This window comes from Streptopelia decaocto (genome assembly GCF_964273445.1).
Source record: "Streptopelia decaocto genome assembly, chromosome: 17".
Taxonomy (NCBI): domain Eukaryota; kingdom Metazoa; phylum Chordata; class Aves; order Columbiformes; family Columbidae; genus Streptopelia; species Streptopelia decaocto.
In genome coordinates, this window is record NC_138672.1 from 1,370,815 (window position 1) to 1,398,326 (window position 27,512).

Consider the following 27,512-nt stretch of genomic DNA (forward strand, 5'->3'; position numbering starts at 1 on the left):
TTGTCGCTGCGGGGACAGGGACACAGTGACTGGCCAGGCTCAAGAAACAGGGCTAAGGACAACAGCTCTGTCCTCTCAACTTCGCCTGGAGTCGTCCGTGCCTGCAGTCATTCCATAGGCCTGCATTGTCAGATTGCGAGTGTCGCAGCCTCAGAGGGACCAGAGCTCTCTGCTCCAACATTTACTGCAGAGGTCGCCTCAGAGTGGTGACATTTACCACCTGCACCCCAGCTCTTCCTGTCACACCACCAGCCCAGCCTTCGCTTCATCCACAACGAGTATTTTCAGCTCTCAGCTTTTATTGTACCCCCCATGTGTGATGCTCAGAGGCCACCTTGGAGGCAGAAATCCCTGCGGTGTCTCCACCACACTCTCACTGCAGGATCAACTCATCCAAGCTCCTGGGTAGCGCCGCAGAGCCCACCAGTCCCACAGGCAAGCACGAGCAGGCTGGGCAGGCAGGAAGGGGTGAAGCAGAACACAGGCATGGTGCACTGTGCTCCGGCAGCTATTCCACAACATCTCCGTACTTGTTCCTCCTCACCGGTGGTGCCACGTTCTCTCTGTCCTCCAGGTTGGGCAGATTTTCTGCAACAGAAAGAACACGCTCCCTGGACCCTCAGCTGTCCTGGTGTGTTTACCAGGGCTGGGCAGAAAACCACAGAGCCCTGGTGAAGCATGTAACGCCTCTTCAGTTAGGCCTGACTTTGGGAGCTCAAGGTAAGAAAGAAGCAAGCAGCTGTGGGAACCTTCAAGTAGCTGCTGTCCTGGGGCCTCTCCAGCTCTGCCCACCATACAGAGTGACCAAGGTGTGCAGGGGTTTACTGCCTCCCTCCATTCCCTTGGCCTCTTCCAGCAAACAAGCCCTTCGCTCTGGCTCTCGTGAATCCACAAAGCAGGAGGGGCAGCGGGCAGAAGCAAGTGCTCCCGCACCATGACCCCATTCAGAGGGACACAGGAGCCACGAGAGCAGGCAGGGAGCTCGGGGCACACCGGCACCCTGGCGCCTTCTCCCATCCCTCAGCTGTGGGGTGCCAACGTGGGACTTAGATGTGGATTTTGGCAATGACACAGTTACCAGCTTAATTATAAGGCAGGACCAGCAAATTGTTGCAGCAGGGAAGAACCAGGCATGACAAGCCCAGGGAAAGCAGCGGGGGGAGATGTGAACATACCTGTGGGCTGAGACACCCTACCAGCCACGGCGAGCTCCTGTGGGGACTTGTCTGTCTCCAGGTAAATCCAGAAGTCGGAGCATTTCTGCGTCTCAGCTCTGGTTACCATGTAGCTGGCGACGGACCCCGTGGCTGGAGAGACCACGATGCTCCCAACATTTGCCAAAGGCAGCAGTGGGGAAGCACCTGCTGGGCTGGGCTGCGCTGCGAGCCGACCCAGCGCCCCCCGGGCCACGGGAAGCAGGGACGTGACAGCGGCCAGGGCGGAAACCCCCGGGAAAGGACCGGCAGCCGCCGTGCCCGGCAGGGCGCTCACCCGCGGCCAGCAGCAGGCTCCACTGCGGCCCGTACGGCAGCTTCGTGCCCACCAGCTTCTGCAGGGCGAAGGCGGCTCCGCTCCCTGTCGGAACCCGGGGCCGGGCGCCGTTACCGGCTGCAGCCCCGCCCGGGCCGCCGCCCCGCACCCCCGGGGAGCCGGGCCAGGCCGTACCTGCCAGGAAGGTGCCGATGCCCTTCAGGAAGGCGTGGGACTGGCAGGCCGCGTACTGCTGCAGCGCCTGCGGGGACACACGCTCAGCGCGGCCGCCCCGCGGCCCCCCCGGCCCCGGCCCCGGCCCCGGCCCCTGCGCGCACCGGGTGCCTGGCGGCCACGCTGTCCGGCACCCGCCGCAGCCCCAGCTGCACCATGGCCGGCGGCGCCAGTGCCGGGGAGGGCCCGCGGGGCCGCCCGCCCCTTCCGGCGCTGCCGCCATGGCGGAGCCGGCCGGGCCGTTCCACCTGCTGCGGGCCGGGCCGGGCCGCTTCCTCTGCTACTGCCGGCCCGGGCCCGGCCCCGGCGGCACCGTCTAGTGAGTGAGGGGCCGGGCCGGGCCGGGCGGGGCCGAGCAGCCCCGGCACAGCCTGAGCCGCCGCTCCCGCAGTGTGACCGACGCGCTGGAGGTCTGGGCCGGGGAGCTCGGCGCCCGCCCGCCGCTCGGCTGCGTATGTACCGGGGCGGCGGGGGGGCCGGGCCGGAAGGGCCGCTCGGGACGTGCCCGCTCTCTCTCTCCGCAGCGCTGCCCGCCGGGGGAGCACGGCGCGAAGCTCAGGTGGGTGCTGCCCCGCGGGGGCCCGGCCCCTCCGCCCGGCCCCGCTCCGCCCGGCCCCGCTCCGCCCGGCCCCGCTCCGCCCGGCCCCGCTCCGCCCGGCCCCGCTCCGCCCGGCCGCTCCGCCCGGGCCCCTCCGCCCGGCCCCTCCGCCCGGCCCCGCTCCGCCCGGCCCCTCCGCCCGGTCCCCCTCCGCCCGGCCCCTCCGCCCGGCCCCTCCGCCCGGCCCCGCTCAGCCCGGCTCCCCGCAGGGCCGCCCTGGGCCGCGGAGCCGCCGCGCTGAGCCTGGGCGAGGGGCCGGCCGTGCTGCAGCTGCGGGACCAGAGCCCGTGCTCGGAGCTGCGGCTCCGCAAGCTGCCCGTCGCCGAGGCGAGGAGCCAGCTGCAGGCGCTGCTGTTCGGCATGGCGGGGCGCGTCCGGAGCCTGGAGCAACGCCTGGAAGGTCTGCAGGGGTGAAGGCAGCGGGAGGGTGGGCAGCTCCTTGGCACCTTCGGGGTGCTGTCCCCTCACCCCAGGTGCCCCGGTGACCCAGCGCAGGCTGTGCCTCCCTGGGGGTCTCTCCTCGCTGGTCCTGGGTGAACTGGCCAGGAGCGTTGGGCAGCAGAGGTGCTGCCTTCTGTTTCCCCTTGGGCTGGCCAGGGTCTGTACCTGCTCCCCTTGGGCAGGAGACGTCCCGTGTGGGATCAGAGGATTCGGTGTTTTGTCTCTGTGCAGAAACACAACCTCGTCCCCATGGCTAGCACCACATATGCATCTCTGTGTGTAGGAGATGCCTTACAGAAGTATCTATTTTAGGGGTGTAGGAAGATCCTGGGGCAGCAGCAGCCTGGGTGGGAGTGGGTCAGTTTGGCTATGGAGGGATGGAGCTTGCTGGGGAGGCTTGGGGTGCAATGCATGCTGCATTGGGGTGCGTTGTCACAAGCTTTGGCTCCGATTCCTGTCTCAGCAGTGGTGGAGACAGCGGTATCTTCCTGCAGCCCTGAGAAGAATGCTGCCCGCAGCCAGCAGCTCTTCCTACCAGGTAGGCAGTTGCCAGGGGGCACCTCCCCTAGTCCCACTGTTTGTTTGCCTTCTCTTCCCCAGGGGCTGCTGGTGCTGTGTCCATGTGTTCTCCAGGGCACTCTGAGTCCCCTCAGCTGTGGCTGCTGTCAGCCGCCCCACTGTCCTGGTGCCATTCCTGGCACAGAAGGGGCCGGGGCTCAGCGTGGTGGCTCTTGGAGTGTCCAGGATGCCCTGTGTGCAGGTCAGATGCCGGGTATCACCAGGCAGGTTGCTTACTAAGCCTCCAGGATGGGGTCAGGCTTTGCTGCTCTTCCAGACTGGAGGCTGTGGCAGGTCCGTGGCTCCCCGCTCCTTTGGGAGAGGAGACCAGGCTTGGCCCTTCCTCACCCACCACGGACGCTGGGCCGGGCTGGTGGGCTGCTGAAGGCTCCCCCTGGGTGCGCAGGGGCGTGCAGGGCTGCCTGGGCGCTAGCTGACCTTTTGCAATCCCTGTCCTGACTGAGGCAGACCCCAGCCCGAGGAAGAGCAGGGGTGCTGTCTCAGCTTTGCCGGCCAAGAGGAGGATCCCGGGGGAGTCTCTAATTAACCCTGGTTTCAAAAGGTAAGTGCTGTTCCCAGGCGTGGTGCTGGGGCTGTGCTGCACAGAGCGGGCTCCATGGTGTGGGGCTTTGGGCTGTGATGTTTCCTCCATCTCCTCCTAGCAAGAAGGCTCCGTCTGGAGTGGACTTCGAGGACTCCTGACCTGTCCTGTCCCACCTCCCGATGACAGCCCTGATGAAGCCTTGTCAAACACCTGTGTGGCTGGTGGAGGAGGATTCACTGCCCCCTGGGCCTGCTGAGCCCCTTGTGCCCAGGCGGGGGAAGCAGCACCTGGGGGCTGGAGCCAGCGCCGGGCAGGCCTGAGCGGGCAGCAGGTCCCGGCCGCAGCGCTGGCGGGGCCGGGGGGGCCGAGGCGGGCAGGGCTGGCAGGAGCGCTGGCTTTGTTCCCTGCTGGCGGGGGCCACCTCTCTACCTCACTTGGCATGAATTGGTGGGGTTTTTAAAGAACTTTTATACCATCATGTAACAAAAAGATTGCCTGTGCTTAACTTATTTCCAGTAAAGCTGATTTTAGCCAGAAGGTCTCTGGGGACGGGGACAGTACAGATCTGTCCATCCATTCTGCGTTTTCTTTGCTCAATAGCCCTGTGGCGAATTTCAAGTGAACCTGGAGGGTCAGGGGCTCACTTTCCTGCTGTCTTTGTGCCAGCGCGTTGGTGGGTGAGTGGTTAAAGCCCCCCCAGTCCCCTGGAGAGCTGGGGGAATGGGCCCAGTCCTCGCAAGGCACTGGGAAAGGACTGGGAGGCTGCTGAGAGGTCCTGTGAGGGAGGAGAGCCCCTGGGGCTGGTCACTCTGGCTTGTCTCACTTGCAAAGCCTTTATTGATTTTGGAGAGCTCTGGTACATGGCTTGGACTTGCCCCACTTCACCCCCCTCCCTCTCCCAAATGTGCCTCTGAGAGCTTCCTGCCGGTGGGTTCTTTGGGGATGGTCCCTCCCCCTCCCCTCACCCAGGGCGGTGGGGGCCGAGCTGTGTCCATCCCCCAGCTCCGTTCCCAGGGCTCTGCCGGGCCGTGCCGGTTCCCTCCCCGGCGTGAGGGGCCATCCTGCCCTGGCACAGCCCTGCGGGGGTCCCTCAGCTGCGGGTGCCGCGGTGTCCCCGCAGGGGCTGGGGGTGCCCCGCCGTGCGCTGCCCGCTGTGCCCGCAGCCTCCGCTCTGGCAGCCTTTCCTCCCGGCTCCTGCCTTCCCCGTGGCGTTGCCCAGCTTTGCTACCAACAGTGCCCGTGGCTCTGGCACCCCTGCACCCATCCTGATTCTTGAGGGACCACAGGGCAGGTCGAGAGGCTCCTGGCCGGACAGGGAGGGTGGCACAAGAGGTGAGGATGCATCTGTGGGCTCAGTGCGGTGCAGGTTGCTGCCAGCACCTCAGCAGGGGTGCCAGCTGGGGGAATTTGGGTGCCAGGGGCACAGCTCATGCTCCCTGCCCTCCCGAGCGCATGCAGGCAGGGCTGTGGTGGTCGTGGCAGGACCAGGGTGGGCGCTGGGCTGCTGCCCAACGCCAGCCCTGCACACACCTGAGTGTGTGCCCGGCTCACTGCGGTGACCGGACCACGGAGCCATAGGCTTGGATGATCTCCTTGCTGTTGGGGCAGGTGTACTTGAACTCCTTGGTTTCGCTGGCAGCATTGAGGTAGCGCCACACGCCCCGCAGGTCCTTGGGGATCCCGAAGCGGCGGTAATGCTGGCACACGACCTGCGGGCGGGAATGGGGTGACCCCTTGCCCAGCCCTGAGCTGTGCCAAGGAGCGCCCTGCGCTGGACAGTGGCATTTGTGTGCAGGAGCCGGCCAGGAAGGGTGGCAGGGGGCCAGGGGCCGTCCCTGGCACTGCACAAGGGGTGGCACCTGGCAGGGGACGTGGAGGGGAGTGACACCTGTGGGAAGGCACCGTGCTGGGCATGGGGAGAGGGGTCAGGACACGGGGTGACATGGGGCTTGGCGGAGGAGCAGGGGGGCTCCTGCAGGCACCCAGGGGGAGGTGAGAGCGTGGGGCCAACAGCATCCAGAAGCCAGAGCAAAGGGAAGAGCACAGCGGTGGGATGCCCGTGCTTACCTGAACGATATTGAGTTTGGGCAGCAGGTTGCAGTCGGCCAGCGTGAGCTGGTCCCCGTCCAGGAATCGCCGGCGGGAGGTGCGGAGCTGGGGCTCGTGGGCCAGCTCGTAGGCCAGGGGAGCGCTCAGGTACTCATCCAGCTTCAGCAGGGCCCGCAGGAGGCTCCGCTGCAGCGCTGGAGGGGGTGGCAGCACTGCTCATCAGGGCACGGGCCCCTCTGTGCCCACAGCCTGTGCCCGCAGCGCCTGCCCGCGTCCTCCCCCCTGCGCGCATCCTCCCCCCTGCCCGCGTCCTCCCCCCTGCCCGCGTCCTCCCCCCTGCGCGCATCCTCCCCCCTGCCCGCGTCCTCCCCCCTGCCCGCGCTGGCACCAGCCCCTGCCCTCCCCAGAGAGCCCCAGCACGGCCACGCTGAGCTGCAGGGAGGGGGCAGTGCCTGAAGAGACCCAGGGAGGGCTGGAAAGGCCCAGGGAGCCCTGAGTGGGCTTCAGGTGGTGGCACCTGAGAGGTTGCCTTGGGTGACCCCCACCCAGCTCCTCACCCTCATCCTGGGCAGGCACTGGATTCTTGATGAAAGTGGAGAACTTGTGGAAGATGTCGTTCCCAGCCAGACTCGACTCCCTGTACTGCGGGACCAGGCTGGGGAACCTGCAGGGACGTGGGCATGGCCGAGGAGGGCGGCAGGGCTGGCGGGCTCGTGTGCTGCCTGCCCGCAGCACCCCCAGCCTGTCCGGCCCCTCTTTGGCCCCACGCCTTCTCTCTCAGGGCAGCGCTGGCCACTGACCTGGGGGGGCCCAGCCTGTCCTCCAGGAAGTCCTCGATGGTGACGGTGTCAGTCTTGGAATCGCCGTTGTAGAGCAGAACGGGCAGCTGGGCACCTGGCGCAAAGTCCTTCAGCACGTCCAGTGCCCTGCGGGAGATGGGGACAGGTGCTGATGCCCAGCAGTGCCCAGGGCTCTGCGTGTGTACGTGTGTGTTTACCTGCAGACATGTCCTGTGCAAAGGACACGGTGGTGCCCCACAGTGCTCCTGCCTCCTTGTGTGCCCATGGCAGCTCTGCCCTGGAAAATGCCCACCAACCTCCTTCAGGCAGCATGGGCAGCTGGGGGGTTACAACAGGCTCCATGTGTCCCACACTGCTCCCTTCATGCCCCTTCCCAAGGTGCTGGGGACCTCCCACCTCCCCCCTCAGTGTGCCATGGCAAGCCTGACCCACAGCCCTGACCCATGGCCCCAGCGTGAGTGGGAGGGCACGACTCACCTCTTGGCATCCACGGTGGTGAGGGTGAAGGGCACCCCTTTGAGCAGCAGCACCATGAAGATCCGCTGGCAGAAGGGGCAGTGGCCCACGCTCTCCCCGTCCTCACTCGCCTGCGGGCAGAGGGAGAGCTCAGCTGCCCCTTTGCCCCAGGGCGGCTGCAGCGGGGGCAGCGCGGGCCGGGCAGCGCCGGGGGTGCAGGTGGGGTGGCGGGTGCGTGGCACTGCCTGGCCGAGCCTGGGCTGGCCACAGGCCAGCGGGCAGTGCTGGCCGCCCGTGGCACCCGCTACACCGGGCGGGGTGCCCGGCCCCAGCCCCCGCCTGCTCCGGGGCCTCCACACCCCATGGCAGAGCAGCCGCGTGGCACAGCCGGTGCTGGCCCTGGCACCCCTGGGAGGCCAGGGGGCCACAGGCTGCCCCAGCCCCGCAGTGCCAAGGGGGCCAGGACTTGAGCACAGCGATAGCACGGGTAGCCATGGCAGGGGACAGCCCAGCACGGCAGGGACTGTGCTGGAGGAAGGCGACAGCGATGCTGGGGCCCCGTCACCCCCAGGTGCCATCCCAGACAGTTGTTGTCCTGCCCTGTGCAGCCAAGCTGCCTGGCGGGTGCTGGCTGGGACGGGCTGGCAGGTGCAGGCAGGTGCTGCACTGCTGGGCAAGCGGCCCTGGATTGGGGGACAAACCCAGCCCGACACCCCAGTCTGAGCACCCACAGCCCCCTGTGTCCATGGGGCAAGCAGCAGCACGCCATGCCCTGGAGAAGTGCCCCAAGCCGCCCATCCATTGCCCCCCATCCAGCACCGCGTATCTGGGCACCGCAGTGGGCTGGGTTGGCTGGGACACCCCAGCCCGGTTGACACTGGGTGGCAGCCAGAGGTGCCCACTCCCCAGGGACACCCAGGCGCCCAGGACCCCCCTCACCTTGACAAAGAGCTGGATTTGGGGTTTCTCGGCCATGCTGGGTGGTGGCTGCTGGCTGAGTGGTGGCTGTGGCAAGTGCCGGAGCTGTGGCCCCTCCCAGCCCACATTCCTCCCCGGGGTGCACCCGCTCCCACCCACACCTGCCCCACGCCCTCCGTGGGGCCCTGCCGTGGGGCCCCGGCCGCCGCTGCCGCTCTGCATGGACAGCTGACAGCAGCGCCAGCTGCGGCGGCTCCTGCCTGTGCCCTGGGGGTGTCCCACCAGCGTCACCCCCAGCAGAGGCAGGAGCCAGGCGCTGTGTTGTGCCCAGCTCCCTCTGCCCATGGCCCCTGCACCCACCCGCGGCACTGCGAGCGCCCTCAGCCTGGTCCTTCCCAGGCACCCGGCCCCGGCCCTCCCGCCCACCAGCGCCCACCAGCCTGACTGGCTCCAGTTATTATTTTTTTATTTAAAACGATCATTATTTTCACATTTCATTGTTTTGTTTCTTTTGCTTGCAATGTACAGGCTCCTCCAAGGCGTCCCCACCCCGGGGGTCCCCGTGCCCAGGGCCGTGCGTGGCGCTGGCGTCGTGCCCGCAGCTGGCGGCCGAGGACGTGGAGCGGGCGATGAGGAGGAAAGCGGGGCCAGACTCAACGAAGCCAATAGTGTTAAGGCAACAGCCACCCCCGCACTGGGGCGATGCCCTCCCGCCCCCTCCCCACGGCCGCCCCCAGCGGGGTCTGTGCCTGGGGGAGGCCACCACGGGCACCCCAGCTGTGTGGGCACTAAAGCATCTTCATTGACCATGGAAAGCCATGGGGACGGTGGCACAGCAGCGGGTGGGGGCGGCTCTGTGGAGGGGTGGAGCCCCGAGCAGGACGAGGACGTGGGGTGAGGACACAGCCCTGGCCAGAGCACAGCGCAGGGCACCCTGCCCCCCCGGGGTGCCCTAAGGGTGTCACCACTGCGGTCACAACTGGGCACCCAAAGCTGACACCGTCCCCTCTCTCCCTGGGGGCAAAGGGCTCACTCCGTGCTGGCTCGACCCGGAAAAGCAGAGTGTGCGCAGCAAGGGACCAAGGGGCACCGGGGGGGCTGCCCACCCGCGCCATCCGCCCACCCCAGGACCAGCCAGTTTCCAGTATGCCATTAAAAAAAATATGGTCTGAAAAATCTGAAAATAGAGCTTATCTCCCCCCCAGTTTTTCCCCTATTGAAAATACTGTATATTGTATCACAATCTATAGCAGGTGGCATACAGGGCTGGTGAGAGTGGGGGGCGTGGGCACAGTGGAGGGTCAGCTGCCACCCGGGGCTGCCCCTGCTCCGGGGCCTGGCCCTGACCCACCTTCCCCTGCCACACGGGGTGCCCAGGGCTGCCCGCCAAACCGGGCCAGCATGGCAGAAAGGACACACGGACAGCCCAGCCCTGGGGCTCCCTGGGAAGGAGGGGGCTATGGGGGGTCAGGGCCATGGCCCCTGCTGTCACCCGGCTCTGGGCAGGGCTGCGGTGGCTGGAGAGCTGCAGGCTGGGCGGTGCTGCCGGGCTGGGGGCGCTGGGCACGGCCCCCGCGGATCACAAGGCCGCAGGGCCCTCTGCAGAAAGGAGGAGCACTGCTGGCCCAGGGCGCACCTGCTGCCGACTCGGTGACACTGCTGTCCCCAGTGACAGTGCCAGCCTCACCGCGCTGGGCCAGGCTGTGCTGCACCCACGCGGGCTGAATCGCCCTTGTACCTCAAGGCCAGTCACTCCCATCCTGGGGTGCAGCACCCCCTCTCCCAGTACCACCAGGGACCCAACAAGAAGAAACCAGTGCCAGTGGCTCCTGTAGAGGGCCAGAGCCTGAACAATGAGTGCCAGGGCAAGGGGGCAAAGGAGGGGACGGAGCAGAAAGGTGGCACAGCTGCAGCAATGCCCTGTGGCGGGGAAGCAGGCAGGGAGGGCACAGGAGGCAGGTAAGGGGCTCTGCAGGAGGGACGTGGTTGGGGGCAGAGGGGAGAAAGAGCTGGTGCCAGCATGTGAAATACCCTGTGAAATATCCCCCTGCCCTGGAAGGTGCCCCCTGCCAGGGCGATGGTGCTGAGTGCCCAGCCCAGGCCTGGCCGGGGGGGCAGAGCCCGCGCCTGGCACAGCATGGACAGGCAGGACAGCCGGGGGGCTGAGGCCCCTGTCTCGGACGGGCTGGAGGGTGCAGTGACATCCTCCTGGTGACAGGAGTCAATTGCGGTTGAAGAACCAGAGCTCCTGGACCCTGAGCCCCCCACAGTGCCAAGGGCTAAGCCAGGGGTGCTGGAACGAGGAGCAGGCAGCCGTCCCTCCTCCGGCCCTGCCGCGGCCAGGCCTGGCGTGCTGCTGCTGCCGGGTGTCCCGCGGCCGAGAGTCCCGGGGGCGCAGGATGGGTGTCCCAAGCGACGGCACCGCTCACAGCTCTCATCCCCACCACGAGGCACAGGGCTGGCAGCACCGGCCCCAAGCTGCGTCCTCCTCCTTGCAGTCTCTGTCCGTGGCAGGCGCTGGCCGGGCGAGCCCACAGCACCGCGCAGTGACACTGCACGGGACAAAGGCCAGCGGGCGGGCAGTGGCTCATGAGGTCCATCTAGGCTGGTGCCACACCTGCCGTGTCCTCCCTGGCCCTCGCTTCTGGCCGTGGCGGCTCCGCTCGACGGGGCGAAGAGAGGGGAGAGGCCAAAAGGGGCTGGTGGCTTCAGAGCTGGGGGACGTGGCTGCCCCCGGGGCCTCAGCACAGCGTGTCCGTGTTGAACGAGAGCTGAGCCTGCGGGCACAGACACGGCTCAGGGCTGGGCAGGGGCTGCCCAGGGCCGCTGGGGCCAGGATCCAGCCTGGGGGGAGCAGCCACCCCTCCCCTAGTCCACCCCCGGACCCACCATGTCCCCTTCCCTGGGCGAGAGCTGGTGCCGTGGCACCCAGTCCCGGTGCCCCGTGGCAGGGACACAGCTGGGACTAGGGACACCCAGATCTGGGGACAACCTCTCACCCTCTCCTCCTCGAAGCTGATGAGGCCTTCATCGTCCGTCTCCAGGTCCTCCTGCTCCTCCACCACCAGGGCCCGCAGCTCCGTGGGGGCGGCCCGGGGGCGCAGCAGGCTCAGCACGCGCTCCAGGGGCGACTGCAGCGCGCAGCTGGGGCTCGTCTCCTGCTGCTCCAGGTTGTCACTTTGCTTCTTGGCAAAATTCACAAACACCTGGGGGAGAAGGGGCAGGAGGCTGCGAGGGATCCCTGTGAACACCCCCACCCCCTTGTCACCCTTCACCTGCCAGCTGTGCCACTGGGGCCACCACTTGCCCCACACCTCCCTCCACCTCCCATCCTAAAGGTGGGTGCTGCCAGGCACTTTGGCACAGCCACCCTCCCGGGGACAAGCATCCAGCTGCCTGCACCATGCCCGCTCTCACGTTGTCCAGCGTGGTCTGGCTGACCGAGTAGTCTTCGATACCCAGCACATCCACCACCTGCTCCATCTTGCTGAAGACCTGTGCCAGCGAGATCTGGTCCGACTTCAGCTGGTACTGGGCTTTCGTGTGGTGCCGCTCCTGCAAGGGACATGGAGGTGACACCCATGTCCTCACTCCCAGAGCCCCAGCCATCACACCACAGGGGTCTCACAGAGCTATCCCCTGGGGGATGAAGGCTGCTTGTGCCTCCAGGAGGGGACAGCACTGCCACCACCGGGAGCTCACCTTGAGGACGGCCTCAGGGAAGTTGCGGTTGAAGAACCTCACCACCTCCTTGATGTTGAGACTGGACTTGGTGCGCACTGTAATCATGTAGCCATCTCCGAACCTGCACGGTGACAAGGCGTCCCATGAGGACCTGCCCCCCCAGCGTGCACCTTTGTTGGGAAGGACTGACCCCACGGAAGGTGACAATGCTGTCTTGCAGCCAACATATCCACCCGAGCAAGCCCGGCCCCTGCCCACTCTCCAAAGCAGCACCCACGTGAAGGGCTGACATCTCGCCATGGGTGCCACACTGTCACCATGCTGTGGGGCCCAGGCCGCTCCCGCCTTACAGCGCACACCGAGTGCTGGACCCCCACCGGGCTCTTACCGGTTCTTCAGGTGCTGGATGCTGCCAAGACACTTGAGCCGCCCGTTCACCATGATGGCCAGGCGGGTGCAGAGCGCCTCGCACTCCTCCATGCTGGGGAGACAGGGCCGGCTTCAGCAGGGGCACAGGGGGACAGTGCCCGGGGCTGCGGTGGGGGCAGCTGGGGAGCTAAGCAGCCATGGCCACACCACCAGGGGTGAGAGAAGGCAACAGAGGGTGTCTCAGGTTCCCTCTGCTCCCTGTGCCCCAGCCAAATGCCATCCCCTGGGGACCAAGGAGCCCCCTCCCACCCACACACCATCCCAGGTGCATCACAGGTGCAGTGAGAAGCTCCCCCGGACCTGTGGGACGTGAGCACCACGGAGCGACCCGTTTTGATGACATCCAGGATGAGGTTCCAGAGGAAGCGCCGTGCCTTGGGGTCCATCCCTGTGGTGGGCTCATCCTGAGGGACGGACAGCACCCTCAGACACGCCAGCACCCGGGGGGACCCGCCACCCCCTTCCTGTCCTGAGCCTGGATCAGGACACCATCCCACCCCAACGGTGCTCATGGTGGAGCCGGGGACAGGCAGCTCCCACCCAGGGTCATTTCTCTACCCTTGCCCAGCACCAGCCCCAGGGCTGTGGGTGGGAGGAGGACTCCAGAGGCAGGGCGCTGGAGCCGGAGCCGCACCAGGAAGATGAAGGCTGGGTATCCGATGAGCGCGATGGCCGTGGACAGCTTCCTCTTGTTCCCTCCGCTATAGGTGCTGGCAGGCTTGTCCGCGTACTTGGTCAGCTCCAGCTTCTTCAGCGCCCACTTGACCACCTGCAAGGCACGGGGGGGCTGACACCACCCTGCCACGGCCACAGAGCCGGCAGCAGGCAGTGCCACAGCTGCCGAGGGGACCACAAGCCATGGGCCAGTCAGGGGAGCCCCGTGGCAGCCCCTGGCACAGCCAGGAGAGCCGGTGAGAGCCCGCCAGAGCATGTGCCCAGCACCCTGCGTGGGCGCACAACCGTGCTGGCAGTGCCACGAGGGTAGCAGCACTGGCTCAAGTCCCCACTGGTACCTGGTGAGATGCCATTTGTACGGCACAGCAACAACCTATGGGTGCCAGCAATCGCCTGTCCACATCCCTACCCGTTCCTCATCCTTCCAGGGGATGCCGCGCAGGCGCGTGTAGAGCTCCAGGTGCTCCTGTGCCGTCAGCTCATCGAAGAGCGCGTCGAACTGGGGGCAGTAGCCCAAGCTCTGCTGGACCTGCAGGAGTTCCTTCAGGATGCTGTAGGAGAGGAGAGAGGGGCCGCGGGGAGAAGGAATTGAGGGAATTGCTTTTCAGGAGTACCCCGTTGCTCAACCCTCCTTCTCACGCCTTCATATTGGAGCATCTTCTACCAGGTAACGCACAACAGGCAGCCTTGGCAGAGCACTGGTGTCACTTGCTGCCCCCCAAATGCCGGTCAGCCCAGCAGGATGAAGGGCTGCAGAGTCCCGCAGAGCCACACGAGCAGACTCACGCTGCTCCATCCTGGGAGACCCCCAAGCAGACCCTGTCCCATCCCCAGGGCAGCGGGCAGTCCCCAGCTCCCACCCAGCCTGTGCCCCGACCTGTGCCCGTTAACGAAGGCCTCTCCACCCGTGGTGCTCTCGTCCCCCGTCAGCATCTTGAAGGTGGTTGTCTTGCCCGCGCCGTTGACGCCCAGCAGCCCAAAGCACTCCCCGGGCCGCACGCCCACGCACAGCCGGTCCACGGCCAGGATGCGCCCAATCTTGCGGGATTTGTACACCTGGTGGGGCAGGGGATGGGGGCTCAGCCCGTCGGGACAAACCCAGACCCACAGCCCTGATCCACATCCCTTGATGAGACGGCTCCGAGGTGTCTCCTTGCAGCCCTGGAGCATCGTCCCCTGCCACCACCGCCCCACTGCTGCACCTTGGTGAGGTTTTCGATCTTCAGCATGTCGTTGTCAGCATCGCCACGCAGGACACGGTGCCGCTCATTGGCCACATCGATGTCGTCCTCGATGGGTTTGGTGGAGACGGGCAGACGCCTGCGGGAGGGCGCGGGGGCAGGGTGGGATGCGGGCAGGGAGCTCTCACCTGCATCCCTGCCGGGCACGGGCAGCTCCCCAGTTCGCACCCACTGGAGGGGCACCCTTGGGTAAGGGGTCCTGACAGCAAAGCTTTTCCCCGCAGCCAGCTCCCCAAACCCCTGCTCCCCAGTCACACTCACTGGGGCTTCCGGAAGAAGTTGTACTGGCACATGATGGTGATGAAGAAGCCCACGAAGCCTTCAATTGTCATGGCAACGAGCCCCCGTGTCACGATATCCCATTCAAAGGGCGATTTCATTTTATCAAATTGCCCTGAGTGGGAGGAAGAGGAGGAGAGCGGCTGGGGACACGTTCCCAGGAAGATAACCTGGTTGTACATCTTGGGCTGGCCTGTGACAATGACACTGTCCTGCCCCCTTGTCCCTGTCCCTGGGCTGGCTGGTGCTGCCAGCACCAGAGCTCGTCACAACAAGGCTTTGCATTCAGTGCTTATGCTGCTGAAATCATCTTTTAACTTTTCAACCTGAGCAGGATGAATCAACCCAACTGAGAGTGGGTATTGGACGGATTTGTCAGATCCTGCCCCTAAATCATCCCTCATGACACCAGCAACACCTGGGTTATATACAGAAGCTGCTTGAGAAGCAGAGAGCAGTGAGAGCTTTCAGAGGCAAAGCTGAAGGCGAGCAGCAAAAGGCTCATTTTGGCTGGGCAGTGCAGCCCTGCAAGCCGGGGACACGCCTGGAAGAGCCCCTGCAGTCCCCATCCCTCATCACAGTGTGGCCCCACACCATGGGCAATGTGCAACAGTAGCAGAGATGCACAACCCTGCCAGCGCTCAAAACCTTCCCTCCCCATGGGGCTGCTGTTCGGGATGGCCCAAAGAACCATTTCCAGCATCAGCAGCACCACACCATGGCTGACCCTCAACTCTCTTCCTGCACCCCAGTCTAGTTCCCGTGCCCGGCTTTTTGCTCCAGGTTGCTCTGGGCCTCAGGAAGCCCCATAGGGCAGGCGGAGGGGCTGTGCCAGCACCATGGTCCCCCAACAGCCCCACATGCCCTGGAGCAAGGGAGGGAGGGAACGAGAGGCCATACCAATCTTGGCGTAGTATTCATTGATGTACTCATTGTAGGCCATCTCCATCAAGCCATGGCCCAGGTTGTAGTTAGGGAACACAAGGAAGCAGCTCTTCAGGTAGCTGTTCACCACCTTCAGATCCTGCGGGGAGACGCAGAGAGGACATGACCATCAGAAACACCCCTGAGGACTGTGAGTGCATGGTGGGATCAGGTTCCCCACCAAGATACAGCCCGGTCAGCTCTCAAAGCTGATCCCGCTGGGCGCAGGAGTTTGGAGCAGAGATCTCCCGAAGTCCCTCCCAGCCCGAGCTGTCCCAAGATGCGATGGCAGCTGCTCCCTTCCTGGCAGCCCCGGGCAGAGCTGTGAATCCCGTACCTTATCATGCTCAAAGAGCTGCAACAGGAACGTGGCAACGGTGGCTGTGATGCCGATGAAGAGGTTGATGACGATGAGGAAGACGTAGGCAGAGCTGGGCACCTCAAACCAGAAGGACGCAGGGTACATGATGGGGGTGATGGACCAGCTGGGAAGGTAAGCAGCAGGAGCACATGTCAGGGTGGCAGGAGAGGGACCAGGCAGTGACAACCACGGAGCCTCGGGATCGCCCACCTCCCAGTCCCACCCTCCCCAGCCCAGCCCTCACAGCCCACCAGCTACGGGAGCTGCAGAACATCAGCCAGATGTGCAGCACCAGGGCCAGATCCTGCCCGTGTTGTCACAGTGCAGATGGGACATCAGAGGGACCCACCAGTGCATCCCGGCCCACCCAGGCACCATACCCATAGAGCAGGAAGAGGGAAAGCACAGCGGGGAAGTTGGTAGGAGAGGTGTACGCCGGGAGGTCGAACACGAACAGGATGATGATGCAGCATGTGGCCGGCACCAGGTAGTTCAGCTGGAGAAAACAGAAACTTCTGTGACTGCCCACCCTCCCATCCGGCCCTGGGGGCTCAGCCAGTGGGGCCGTGCACCCTGCTCACCATGTCCCACACGTAGTTGGCCAACCAGTAGATGACAGGGTCACAACCACTCACGAACTGCAGGTGTTTGGCCTTGGTGGCCTTTTCAGCCACCAGGAACACAACAAAGCTGGCTGGCACAAAGGACATGGCCACGATGATGAAGATGGCAATCACCACGTCCGTGCCTTGCAGGCTGCACGGGGAGCAAGGAGGAGAACAGGGACCTCATCAGCCTCGGTTACCCAGGGAAGGGCCACCCGTCCTGGTGTGGGACAGTCACTGTGCACAGGGCTGGGCACAGGGACCAGTGCACCACAGCCACCTGGTCCCTGCCACGCGGCCTGCGGGCAGAAGCCTCGGCACTACCCCACAAAACCACAGTGAGGAGCTCCCTCCCCAGCCCAGGACAGCCACCCTCCCTCAGACCCGCTCCCTGGACCTACAGGTAATCCAGGGACAGGCTGGCGCTCGTCTTGTTCATGGGGTGGTTGGTGACTGTGATGCCTGCAGGAAGGCCCAAGAGAAAACACGGGAGTGTGAAAGCGAGCTCAGGACAGAAAATCTTGCCCCCAACCTGCGTGGTCCTGGCTCTGCGTGGGAGGAAGGGTTTCCAGCCTGCAGCTTGGTGGGACCTGCACTGTCCGAAGCAACCAAGCACCTCAAGGTCAAACCCTCCCTCACCGGCCGGCAGACACATCACAAGCCCAGATGCCTTCAGGCAGGACTTGGGACATTCTGCCCCAGCCCAGATCTCACAGCCAAGCTGTGTGGACCCCTGCCCCAGCTGGGCACTGGCCTGCTTGGTCCAATGAGGGACGCTGCACTTTAGAGCCTGGTTGGACTGTGCCCTAAATCTGTTCCTGAGGTGCTTCTGCCCTTGAACGTCTCCAAGTTCTCACCGTAGGCAGCAGGGTTGCCTTTGCTCTTGGGTAAGTTGGCTCGCAGGATGGCGTTGTTGAGAGCGTTGAGGTAGGTGGGCATGCTGTGGTAGCCCTTGTTATTGTAGAAGACCTGGAGGGGCAGAGAGGTGTGGTGGGAGCTGGCAAAAGAGCTAGGCCCATGGCAGATATACTGGGAGGGAGGGATGGGATGGGATGGGGCAGGACAGCCCCAGGGCTGTGGGGACAGCAGGTCACTGAGGTGGCAGCTGCAGAGCGCCCATGGGGCAAGAGCCCCCCAGACTCCTCCGTGGAGAGCACTGCTGCGGTGGGCGAGGTGTCCCCGCCACACCTGCCCCCTTCTCCCGCCCCACGCCACGGCTGCCGCTGCCCACCCGCCTCCCGCAGCGCGGTCCCACCTGGGCTGTTCTCCGGACTGCGATCTTGCGCACCGTGGCAGGAGCCCTGGCCCCGAAGGAGGCTGGGATGGATTTCTGGACGTTGCCGAAGGTGAGTGCCCCATACCTGTGGGACAAGGCAGCACCAAGAAGCTGTGACCACTGTCCCCCACCTCTGGGAGCAGGGCCATCCTTGAGCACGCTCCTGGCTCCTGTCAGCACCCCAGGCAGGTGTCCCCAAATCCCTCCAGCTCCACAGCACAGGGCAGACCCTGCCAGCCTCCCCCCTTGCCTGTGCAGCCGGAAGCGGTCCGAGGTGTAGAGCAGATACTCGGAGACGTTGCGCCCTGTGATGTCTGCGAGGATGTCCCCCGTCACCACCTTCATCTGCGGGGGGTGGCCCCCCACGCCGCTGGGGCAGGAGAAGCCGGTCCCCTGCATGGAGCACGTGCACTTGATGGGCTCGTGGATGATGTGGGGCAGGGTGGGGGCCGAGGTGACGGTCTCTGAGGAGCAGAGAGGACAGGTCACAGCCAGGCTCCAGCCTGTCCTGGCTGCCTGGGACAACATGGGGCGAGAGGCTGAACCAAGGGGTCCCAGCCAGGTAGGGAGGGAGCACTCTGCCCCACAGCCAGAGCCCAGGCTGTGAGAGAGCTTTTGTGTCCTGGTGACCAAGAGGGACCAAGAAATGGACATGGGGAACAACTTCAGGGGGACACAAAAGGTTCAGAGAGGGGGCATGAAGTGTGGCTGGAGAAGGCAATGGCTGGGGACAGCAGCCCACCAAGGGTGACACAAGGTTGGCCACAGGGCTCTCAATGGTGTCACTATCCCAGGGAACTCCACCGGCACTGCCAGGAATGAATGGGGAGCGGGGCTCCAGGACAGCACCAGCCCTGAGCCGGAAGTTCAGCCCAGAGGTGTGATGCTCTGCTGTGGCCAGGCCAAACTGATGGGCACTTCCAGGGGTCGCTGGGACTGCTTCTGCAGGGCAGATACTTCATCTCGCTGCTGGAGATGGATCCCAAGCCTGGACACACTCAAGCATCAAACACAGGTGATACCTTTGATGGCAGAGGAAAAGGTCGAGGAGTTCCAGGCACGGAGCAGGTCCTCATCCACTGAGATGGGGTAGTCGGAGGGAGCTGGAGATGGAGGCGGCGGCACGAAGTTGGAGAGCGGCAGGCCCTGGGTGAAGGAGTCAATACACATGGCATCAAAGTACTTGGCCGCCAGCATCTTGGACTCGTTGCTGTTGAGGTTGAGGGTCTGCATGGGCTGGTCCAGCGTGTTGTTGAAGGCCGTCTTGAGCACACAGGTGGCCCCCACGCCGGAGGGCAGGTGGAAGGTGTTCACCAGCTGCTGGGGGCTGGCGTCAGGAGACAGCCTGATGCTGCGGGGAGATGAACGGGTGAGGAGGAGCAAGGAGCAGGACACATGGGAATTACCACCCTGGCCATTTTCTGGTGGGACCTCCCTTAGGCCTTGGCACTTATCACGGCTGAATGGGCACGCACAGCCCATGGCATGAGCTAAGCTGCTGATGGCAGCCGGCGTCAGGGCTGGCACCTCTCCCAGGGACACCCTGGGCAGGATGGAGGCTGCTTTCTGCGAGGGGACATGGCAATGGCCAGGCTGCGCTCCAAGCCTGAGCCAGCCCCAGCCCCACTGCAAGCTGCCCTCCTTGCTGTCCCCATCACAGTCCCTGGGATAGGGACAGGGCACGGGACACTGGTCATCAGCAAGTGGCAGCTCTCACCGGTACTCACGACGCTCCTCATTGGCGTATGGAATGAAGTTGCCCTTGGGCTGGGTGTAGTTGTGGTACTGCGATGGTGAGAGGATGAGGGGCGGCAGGTCACCTGCAGGACAAGGACAAGAACCCGCTCACACCCACAGCACTGCCACGCACAGGCAGACTGGCCAAGCACCCACAGGCCTTGCCCTTGTCCTCCCTGCAGCCAGCGTCCCCACCAGCCACAGCGGAGCCAGCAGAAATGGCCACCAGTAGCCCCCAGTGTGCAGGTGGGTGGCTCGCACGCACCTATTTCGGGCACAGAGAGCGCCACGGTCATCGCCACGCAGACGAAGAAAGCAGGCAGGAGGATCTGCGAGAAGAGCGCCTTGGTGTTGCGCTTGGCGCAGTGGAAGCGTTTGACGATCAGCCCGTGGAACTGGCGCAGCTTCAGCCATGAGCCCTCCAGCTTGAAGCTCCCCTGCCCAGCCAGGTCACCGTCCTCTGCCTCCACCTCTTGGTCTGGAAGGGGAAAGCACGTCAGCCCCTGGCACAGCTGCTCCCGTGCCCACCTTGGCCCCGGGGAAGTGAGCTGGGCATTGAGCCAGGCGCAGCCACCCCCAGGGACAGGGCAGTCCCCAACCCTGACGGCCACCACACCATGGCAGCACCGCGGCATGAAGCGAGGCAGCTGGCTCGCCGGGTTCCTCTTGGCCCAAAATGGGAAACCGAGTCAATAGTTTTAAAAAGACAACCTAAGTTGGTGCTTTTTGGCAGAACCTCCCATTTTCCTATCAGGTCTCCCAGGTGGTGAGAGCTCAGTGCAGTCAGAAAGGGGGACGAGACGTGGGTGGGGGGACCCGGCAAGGCAGCAGGTACAGAGCAGGGCCTCACAGAGCTCTGCCGCCTGCAGCCCGAATCACGAGGCTCAGAGCGTCCCTGGCTGGCGAGGCAGGGTTGAGCATGCCTGAATCAATCATGACAAGAGCTGCTGGCATAGTGCAGAAAAGGATTTGTAAATAAAACAGCAGCCTCAGGGCGCCGGCCTGCAGCCTCTGTCCTCTGGCAACCCCGGCATCTGGGCAGGGACAGCCCGGAGCCCAGGCCAGGGTTCAGAGGGTGAAGCCACCAGCTGGAACATGACTCTGTGCCCAAGGGCCAAGAGGAGATGACCCGATGGGCAGGTGTTAGTGGGGTGAGTCTGCGGGTGGCACCGGCAGGATCCGAGGGCAGCCAGGGCAGAGCTACCGCCGCTGCCCCCGCTGGCTCCGTGTCGCAGCAGGGGGCCTCCCCACACACATGCTGCCAGTTTGGGGGTGCAAACTGATAGAAGCACCCATTCCCAGGCCCCCACCCAGGCTGCGGTTCTCCGGGCGCAGCGTTGGTGGACGCATCACCAGACGCCCTGCGGGGTCCTGCGCCTGCAGGCACAGCCCCGTTCTGGCACAGCCCGGAGCAGGGATGGGCGCTGGCACGGCCACTGCCCCGGCCACCCTCCACATCCCAGCCAAACGCCTCCCCTGGCCCCTGACGCTGGCACGAACCTTGCAGGCTGATGTTATCGGGGTCCTGACGGTTATCAAACAGGGGTGCGTAATCCCCAAAGAATTCGGAATAAGCCCCACCTTCGTCACCCCGCACGGAGCCCACCGAGGAGGCCGAGCGCAGGGACGCCTGCGACTGCGCCAGCTTGGAGCAGGTCACCAGGTTGCTGAGCTCCACCTCGGGTTTCTCCGGCACGGCCGCTTCGGCCAAGGGCTCCCCATTGGCCTCAGGCTTCGGGCCCAGCTCCGGAGCGGGTGACTGCGGGGCGTCCTTCTTGGACTCCTTCATGTCTGGAAGAAGAGGGGTTGCCACCAGCCATACCACCCCTCATGGCAACGTGGCACAGAGCAGGGACGGATCTGCTCTGCAAACCCAGCGTGGAGCAGAAGCCGCTGCCCTTGGCTGGGCTCCGCTGGAGACCTCTCCTCCCCCTGGGAGAGGAGGCTCCTGCAGCCACGGGCAAGGGGAGAGGAGCCACCAAGCCCAGGCACAGGCACACAGCCCCTCGCCAGCCCCAGCAGCACCGTGTGACCCTCCTGCCCGTACCCACGTCGCTGTTTTCCAGAGACTGGTCCTCCTCAGACACCTTCAGGAAGACCTCCTCCAGCGTGGTGTCCATCAGCCCAAAACTGGTGAGGTCCAGCTCCTCCAGGCTGTGCTCCAAGTGCTGTGGAGGCAAAATCCTGCATGAGGAGGGCAGGAGGTGCCCACAGCATCACGGCCCCCGCGCCCGCCTGCCCCGCCAGCCCCCACAGGTACCTGGAAGAGCCTCTCAAAACAGCCTTTCTTGACGGCCTCGCTGGGCAGGATGTAGGAGAGCTCAGTGTTGGTATCCGAGATGAGGAGGCAGGAGGCCACATACTTCTTGATGAACTGGGAGACACGAGGCTCGGAGCAGGGGCTGATGGAGGAGTGGGCCAGCGGGCTGTGCGGCTGGCCGGGCTCTGCAGCAGAGGGGCAGCATTGCTCAGTCACTTCTCACCCCACCTCCCACCAGCACCCACCATGTCCACACTATAGCCCATGGTGGGGTGCTGGAGGCTCCCCAGCCACCCTCCCTGGCCTGGGGATGGGGTCTGCACTGCAGCCCACGGGCCACAGAGAACCAGCACTTGGAGGCAAATGCCACCATGTGGGGTCTAACCTGGGGTGCAGGTGGGAGAAATCAAGGCTGAGTGACGCCACCTCCTACCCCCCTGCCCCGTCCCCCTTCACCCTCCGTGTGGCCTAAGGAGATTCAAGCTAGGAGCACATGAGTGTTGGCCTCTTGTTCCTTTCCTGGGCTGAAGAAGGGCTGGTCCCATCTACTGGTCCTGCTGCCCACAGACCTGTGCTGTTCCTGGTGTCTGACTGCTTCTTCACCACTGTCAGCTTGTAGCCATCACCATAGGTGCTCTTGAGGAAGAGTGGAGAGCCGCAGCACTTGAGCTTGCCGTGGGAGATAATGGCGATGCGGTCACCCAGCAGGTCGGCCTCGTCCATGTGGTGTGTGGAGAGCAGGATGGTCCTCCCTGATGGTGGCACAGAGCCTCATCAGAGAGGCCAGAGCCACCGCGGGCAGAGGAGCACCGCCGGGCTCTGCCTGCCTCCTCTCACCTGGCTTGTACTTGAGGATCAGGTCCCAGATGGCCCTGCGTGCATAGGGGTCCACGCCAGCCGTGGGCTCATCCAAGATCACAGCCCGTGACCCACCCACAAAAGCAATGGCCACCGACAGCTTCCTCTTCATGCCCCCTGAGAGGGTCTGCACCAGAGAGTGGCGTTTGTTGGAGAGCTCCAGGTCCTCAATCATCCTGGGGACAGGGGAGAAGCACCGGGGATGCGGGGGGACTGTACCAGCACCCCGTGTCTGCAGGGAGCACGTGAGGCCTCTTCCCCGCATGGTGCCCTCAACTCTGAGCTGCCGGGACAGCCCAGCTGCAGCCAGGCTACAGAAACATCTGCTGCTGCTTCCACAGCCTCATACCCCAAGTTTTGGAAAACACTTGGTGGAGATGCTTCAGGGACATCTCTGCTCCCAGATCACCCACCACCGCACAGCCAGCAGGAAGGGAACCCACTCACGCGAAACGCACAGATGGGGCAAAAGGAGCTGGGGGGAGTGCCTACTTGTCCATCTCCCTGCGGATCTCCTCCTCCGCCATGCTCTTGAGCTGCGAGTAGAACCAGAGGTGCTCCTCCACCGTCAGCCTGTCGAAGAGCACGTTGTGTTGGGGACACATGCCCAGGTTCTTCCGGATCTCATCCATCTCTGTCCGGATATCGTGGCCGTAGATGGTAGCAGAACCCGAGGTGGGAGGGAACAAGCCGGTGAGGATGGACCTGGACAGGTGGAGAAAGGCAACAATGTGAGGGACCTCGTACTCCATCTGGTCCCAATCCAAACTACCACCTCCAGGAGCACCTGCTGGGCCCCAGGCAGAGCAATGCCAGTGCAGGGCCTTGTGCCCACTGCCTGTCCCCTTTTGTGTCACCCCCACATCCACACCACTGCCCTCTGGGCACGGCACCAGTTGCCACAGGGCCCTGCGAGGACATCACGCAGCACCTTCCCCAGCCACTGCAGCTGCCCAGAAGGACACATCCCACATTTGCCCCAACGGCACTCACATGGTGGTGGTTTTGCCTGCACCGTTGTGCCCCAGGAAGGACACCACCTGGTTCTCATAGAGGTTGAGGCTCAGCTTGTTCAGCGCCAGCTTCTTGTCTGTCTTGTAAACCTTGGTGAGCTTGTCAATGCAGACAACCAAGGGGAGGTGGGTTGGCTCCTCCTCGATGCCCCGAGTCTCCTCTGCCACGAGAGCAGGATGGTGAGGAGTTGGGGGGTGACAGGAGGATGGAGCGGGGCTCCCCGGGGGATGAACCTCCCATCCCCATCCTGCAGTGGCTGTGGTGGCTCATGGCCCCTTGACCCTCGGCTTCTCACCAGCGTCCCCCCTCCCACACCACAGGCAGCAGTGCCTGGCCCAGGACCCTGCCCTGCCACGGCCACAGGGGCACACAGGGGTCCACGCAGGACCCTGCAGCAGAGCCAGGGCCACCCCACACAACCCGTCTGCCCTCACCCAGCCGCCGGCTCTCCATGGCGCAGGCCTGATCCTCCTCCATGATGCTGAGGCGCGTGGTGTGGGACCAGGGCCAGGTCCACTCCCAGGTCTCCACTCGCCCGTTGCCCAGCCAGTAGGACTTCTGGAAGGGGAAGTACCAGGGCCGCGGCAAGCCGAACATGCCTGCAAGCACAGCCCCGGGGTCAGGGCCAAGCCTACAGCCATGGACACGCAGTAGCCAGCCAAGGGCTGGGCATGGGCCTGCAGGATTCCCCAGCTCAGGGATGTCACTGCAGGGTGGGGGCTGCAAGCACCCTGGGCTGCTGGGCTCAGGGTGACACTGCGTGGCTGTGCAAGGAAGCAAAGTCCTTTGGGCTTTGGGTTGGGCCTGGCTCACACTTTGGTTTTACTAGGAAAGCAAAGGAAGCAGGTGAGACTCCTCCTCAAGTGGGAGATAAGGGGGACCAGTGTTCCAGCTGTGGACACCTGGCTTTGCTATGGTTGGCCACTGAACCAAGGCACAAGACTGAAGATCTTCAAGGAACCTGCTGGTATCACCAGTGGGTCAGGGCATATGAAAAAGTGTCCCCAACAGGACACATGTATGGGACCCTAAAGGTACACTGTGCCAAATTCACCATGTCAGGACTGAGGAACCAGCAGTGTCCCCAGCCAAGAGGCTCCCGTAAGATCAGAGATGCCCTCATGCCCCACTGCCCACACGTACCCGGGTGCACAGCCTCAATGTACCACGTGAGCACCCCGTACACCACAGCATCCACGATCAGCATCATCATGGACAGGAGGAGGTTGAAGTCGTCTCCTTCCACAGGTGACTGGCTGAAGGTGTGCCACTGGATGCCCACACCGGCCACCTCGTACAGTGCAAAGTACTTGGAGCCCAGCCCAAAGGCTGTGGTGGACATGAGGGACTATGGAGAGGTGGAGGAAAGCAAAGGGAAGGGGATGTCAGCAGGAATCCCAGGCCAGCTCCAGTGCTGCCCCACCCAGCCCTGTAGAGATGCCCCCTGCCCCGGGAGGCACCAAACCTTCTGGAGATGCCACCAAAGCACCATGGGAAGGTGCTTCATACAGGCAGAAGTTTGTACAGGCCTTGGTGACAGCTTGCTGGCCTATGAACTGGACCTGGGGTGCCTGGGGCAAACCTGGCGCCAAGCAGCTGCAGCCAACTCACCGCAATGCACTTCTCAAAGGCTGTGATCTTGTCATGCGCCACCTCCTCCCGGATGGCGACGTACATGTAGGGCACGTAGCTAAGGAAATAGATGATGCCGCCGCAGGCAGAGGCCAGCTTGGCCTTGGAGTACAGCACCGACACCAAGAAGCTGCAGGGAGGACAGTGTCACCTTGGAGCCCACACCAGGGCTTTCCCCACACCGTTTGGTTTCGGTGGCATGGAGATGATAAATTGTCCCTCAAATCAGCTGGCTGGGGAGATGCGTGCCCCTCCCCCAGCCCTTGCCCACACCATTCCCAGCACCCTCGCCCCACGGCACAGGGACCCTGGTGCTGCCTGTGCCCCCTTACCCCACAGAGTGGACCGGGCAGCTCACCAGAACATGATGGTAGCCACTGCGTAGATGGCAAGAAAGAGCCAGATGATGAGGACATCACTGTGCATCAGGACCTTGCCGTACTTCAGGATGGCGGTGAGTGCTGTGACCGAGATGGAGAGCTGGACGAAGCCTGTGATGAACCACGCTACCCAATGCACTGCGTTGTTCAAGCCCATCATCTTCATCACCTATGAGGCCAACACGGCTCAGCAGGGCTGTCCCCTACCCTGCAGATCCCCACTGCCTCAGTCACTGGGGCTGGGAGAGCAATGGGCAGCACTGAGGGCCCCCCAGGGAGTGGGCAGGACACAGCACCTCATGCCAGGGTGCCAAGGGGCTCAGCTCCCTCTGGTGCTGGGGACACTGAGAAGGACCAGCTCAGCTCAGCCCAGCGATGTGGGGCCTGGGCACAGCCCAGGGACACAGGGAAGGTGCCCATGGATGCAGCACAGGACTCGGAGACACCAGCTCCTCCCCAGGGATCTCTCCCACCATCCCCACCTCTTTCAGGCGATGCTCCTTCTCCGTCACAATGTGCTGGATCATCATGGCCACTGAGTAGACCCAGGAGATCACCATGCACAGGGGCATCATATGCTCGATGACAAAGAGAAAGCTGGTGGGAGAGAAGGGAGAGCTGGACTGTGGCACCACTACAGAGACCTCTGGAGACTCCACAGCAATGGAAGGGCTCTCCCACCACACGGACACAACCAGCCATCCAGTCCAGCGGCTCCTTAGTGCCCTGAAAGAGCTTCTCCAATGAGCCCATAGAACAACCTGGTGTCCTGGCTGCCAGGTCCTGGCAGGCAGGCAGCAGCCGTGTGCTCAGCCCACTGCCCTGCCCACCCTGGTGGGGATGGGACCCTATCGAGCCCCCTGTCCTGGAAAGCTGGTGGATCTGGGATTTCCCCAGGTTCAATAACCACTGACAGGCCTACATGCCATCCATCTACCACACTGCTTGTGTTCTCTCCAGTCTTTCAGCCTACAAGGCACCCCACAGCCATGAGTTCCTCACTTCAGCTGTGAACTGGGCACTAAATCCTTCCCCTGCTTGCTTCACCTCTGGTCCAAGGAACTTAAGTGGCTGGTCAGCACTCCCAATGTCACCAGCCTCTCTCAGGCCCCCAGATTTGTCCCCTCTCCCCAGCTGAAGTGTTCTGGTCTGCAAAGGGGAAGAGGGAAGGCTCTGCCCCTGCCCACGCAGGTGCTACTCACTCATCCCGGGTATAACATGGGTATGGGAACATCTGCACATAGTTGCCTGGCTCCACCACGTCATGGCCAACGAACGTGTTGATGAGGGCACGCTCCATCATGTCTGGGGAGGAGAGGCCAGGCTGAGCGGGCAGTGCAGCCAGGGGCTGGGGACGTGGGCAGCTGCGGCGAGGGGCTGGCACTCACCCTGGATCCAGACAAAGCCATAAAGGAAGTAGAAGCGGCCACCGGTGTTGGGGCCAGGCCGCCAGTATGCCCGTCGGATCTCATTGGTCTTCTCTGTGAAGCTGGAGTTCTGTCGGATCTTGTACATGACGTGGGGCGGCAATGAGCCGTCCTTGTTGGTCTGGAAGATGACACCTGTGGGCAGGGAGCCTGCTGGCACCACGGGAGACGGCCATGCCAGCCGGCCCACACAGGTGCGGAGGGGTTCAGCGTGTCCCAGCCAAGCGCACCATGAGGGCTGCTGTGGATGGGGAAGGTGGCCATGGCCCTGGTATGGGATGTGAGGGCACACGGGCAGCAGGCAGTGGTGGTGGGAGAGCCAGGACAGCAGCAGGGTGCTGCGCCCAGCACGGCTTGGCCAGGGGCAGAGGATGGGCAATGTGAGATGCTCAGTCTGCTCTTCCACCCAACACACGCACCAGGGGAGCCATGTCCAAAGCCAGCGGCCCCAGCCCAGGACATGGCTGGAGGACATGGCTTCGAGGACCCCCAGGAAGGGGCCGGGTCGTGAGGACGTACTGGCAAAGACCGTGACGTTGTCCTGGTAGGCTTGGTTCAGTGTGTAGTTGACGATGCTCTCCTCATCTGGGAAGCCTTTGAAGATGTCCACGCTGACCTAGTGGAGAAGCCCCTGTGTCCTCCCGGACTCCCATCCCATGGCT

The 27,512-nt window shown here is 64.1% G+C and overlaps 4 protein-coding genes across 8 annotated transcripts in view; 1 reads left to right on the forward strand and 3 right to left on the reverse strand.

Annotated features, from left to right (window-relative positions):
• Positions 1 to 281: 281 nt before the first annotated feature.
• Positions 282 to 1,880, reverse strand: TMEM141 (transmembrane protein 141). The gene is made up of 5 exons (XM_082068065.1): positions 1,809 to 1,880; positions 1,666 to 1,732; positions 1,492 to 1,575; positions 1,176 to 1,307; positions 282 to 588 (listed from the first exon to the last, which is right to left on the reverse strand). Exons 1-5 carry the CDS (start codon positions 1,860 to 1,862, stop codon positions 509 to 511), a joined length of 417 nt encoding a protein of 138 aa, XP_081924191.1. The 5' UTR covers positions 1,863 to 1,880; the 3' UTR covers positions 282 to 508.
• Positions 1,881 to 1,907: 27 nt separating this feature from the next.
• On the forward strand, positions 1,908 to 4,407 carry PAXX (PAXX non-homologous end joining factor). Of its 4 annotated transcripts, none has more exons than XM_082068061.1 (7): positions 1,908 to 2,023; positions 2,096 to 2,156; positions 2,229 to 2,263; positions 2,512 to 2,702; positions 3,207 to 3,281; positions 3,770 to 3,863; positions 3,964 to 4,407. In XM_082068061.1, exons 1-7 carry the CDS (start codon positions 1,926 to 1,928, stop codon positions 4,001 to 4,003), a joined length of 594 nt encoding a protein of 197 aa, XP_081924187.1. In that variant the 5' UTR covers positions 1,908 to 1,925; the 3' UTR covers positions 4,004 to 4,407. The 4 variants fall into 4 exon arrangements, with proteins under 4 accessions (XP_081924187.1, XP_081924188.1, XP_081924185.1 ...); XM_082068062.1 differs by having other exon boundaries at positions 3,210 to 3,281; XM_082068059.1 differs by having other exon boundaries at positions 2,096 to 2,263.
• Positions 4,408 to 4,787: 380 nt separating this feature from the next.
• CLIC3 (chloride intracellular channel 3) lies at positions 4,788 to 8,137 on the reverse strand. The gene is made up of 6 exons (XM_082067856.1): positions 8,090 to 8,137; positions 7,172 to 7,281; positions 6,695 to 6,820; positions 6,452 to 6,558; positions 5,913 to 6,088; positions 4,788 to 5,554 (listed from the first exon to the last, which is right to left on the reverse strand). Exons 1-6 carry the CDS (start codon positions 8,123 to 8,125, stop codon positions 5,393 to 5,395), a joined length of 717 nt encoding a protein of 238 aa, XP_081923982.1. The 5' UTR covers positions 8,126 to 8,137; the 3' UTR covers positions 4,788 to 5,392.
• Positions 8,138 to 8,524: 387 nt separating this feature from the next.
• Positions 8,525 to 27,512, reverse strand: part of ABCA2 (ATP binding cassette subfamily A member 2) — a 34,680-nt gene continuing 15,692 nt past the window's right edge. The window contains exons 13-49 of one of the 2 annotated variants that reach the window (XM_082068085.1): positions 27,370 to 27,466; positions 26,812 to 26,985; positions 26,626 to 26,728; positions 25,906 to 26,020; positions 25,402 to 25,592; positions 25,023 to 25,173; positions 24,555 to 24,759; positions 23,846 to 24,010; positions 23,391 to 23,571; positions 22,890 to 23,102; positions 22,377 to 22,573; positions 22,109 to 22,291; positions 21,540 to 21,724; positions 21,327 to 21,447; positions 20,861 to 21,070; positions 19,545 to 19,757; positions 19,260 to 19,362; positions 18,565 to 18,893; positions 17,793 to 18,006; positions 17,522 to 17,627; positions 17,124 to 17,235; positions 16,668 to 16,728; positions 16,243 to 16,417; positions 16,042 to 16,157; positions 15,638 to 15,785; positions 15,277 to 15,400; positions 14,359 to 14,491; positions 14,059 to 14,176; positions 13,734 to 13,912; positions 13,266 to 13,407; positions 12,816 to 12,950; positions 12,482 to 12,585; positions 12,141 to 12,233; positions 11,771 to 11,873; positions 11,486 to 11,623; positions 11,068 to 11,274; positions 8,525 to 10,845 (exon numbers count right to left, since the gene is read on the reverse strand). In XM_082068085.1, coding sequence (XP_081924211.1) covers positions 10,810 to 10,845; positions 11,068 to 11,274; positions 11,486 to 11,623; positions 11,771 to 11,873; positions 12,141 to 12,233; positions 12,482 to 12,585; positions 12,816 to 12,950; positions 13,266 to 13,407; positions 13,734 to 13,912; positions 14,059 to 14,176; positions 14,359 to 14,491; positions 15,277 to 15,400; positions 15,638 to 15,785; positions 16,042 to 16,157; positions 16,243 to 16,417; positions 16,668 to 16,728; positions 17,124 to 17,235; positions 17,522 to 17,627; positions 17,793 to 18,006; positions 18,565 to 18,893; positions 19,260 to 19,362; positions 19,545 to 19,757; positions 20,861 to 21,070; positions 21,327 to 21,447; positions 21,540 to 21,724; positions 22,109 to 22,291; positions 22,377 to 22,573; positions 22,890 to 23,102; positions 23,391 to 23,571; positions 23,846 to 24,010; positions 24,555 to 24,759; positions 25,023 to 25,173; positions 25,402 to 25,592; positions 25,906 to 26,020; positions 26,626 to 26,728; positions 26,812 to 26,985; positions 27,370 to 27,466 — 5,580 coding nt within the window. In that variant the 3' untranslated portion in view covers positions 8,525 to 10,809. Of the gene's footprint in view, positions 10,846 to 11,067; positions 11,275 to 11,485; positions 11,624 to 11,770; positions 11,874 to 12,140; positions 12,234 to 12,481; positions 12,586 to 12,815; positions 12,951 to 13,265; positions 13,408 to 13,733; positions 13,913 to 14,058; positions 14,177 to 14,358; positions 14,492 to 15,276; positions 15,401 to 15,637; positions 15,786 to 16,041; positions 16,158 to 16,242; positions 16,418 to 16,667; positions 16,729 to 17,123; positions 17,236 to 17,521; positions 17,628 to 17,792; positions 18,007 to 18,564; positions 18,894 to 19,259; positions 19,363 to 19,544; positions 19,758 to 20,779; positions 21,071 to 21,326; positions 21,448 to 21,539; positions 21,725 to 22,108; positions 22,292 to 22,376; positions 22,574 to 22,889; positions 23,103 to 23,390; positions 23,572 to 23,845; positions 24,011 to 24,554; positions 24,760 to 25,022; positions 25,174 to 25,401; positions 25,593 to 25,905; positions 26,021 to 26,625; positions 26,729 to 26,811; positions 26,986 to 27,369; positions 27,467 to 27,512 lie in introns of both variants that reach the window. The other variant, XM_082068084.1, reaches the window with a different exon arrangement.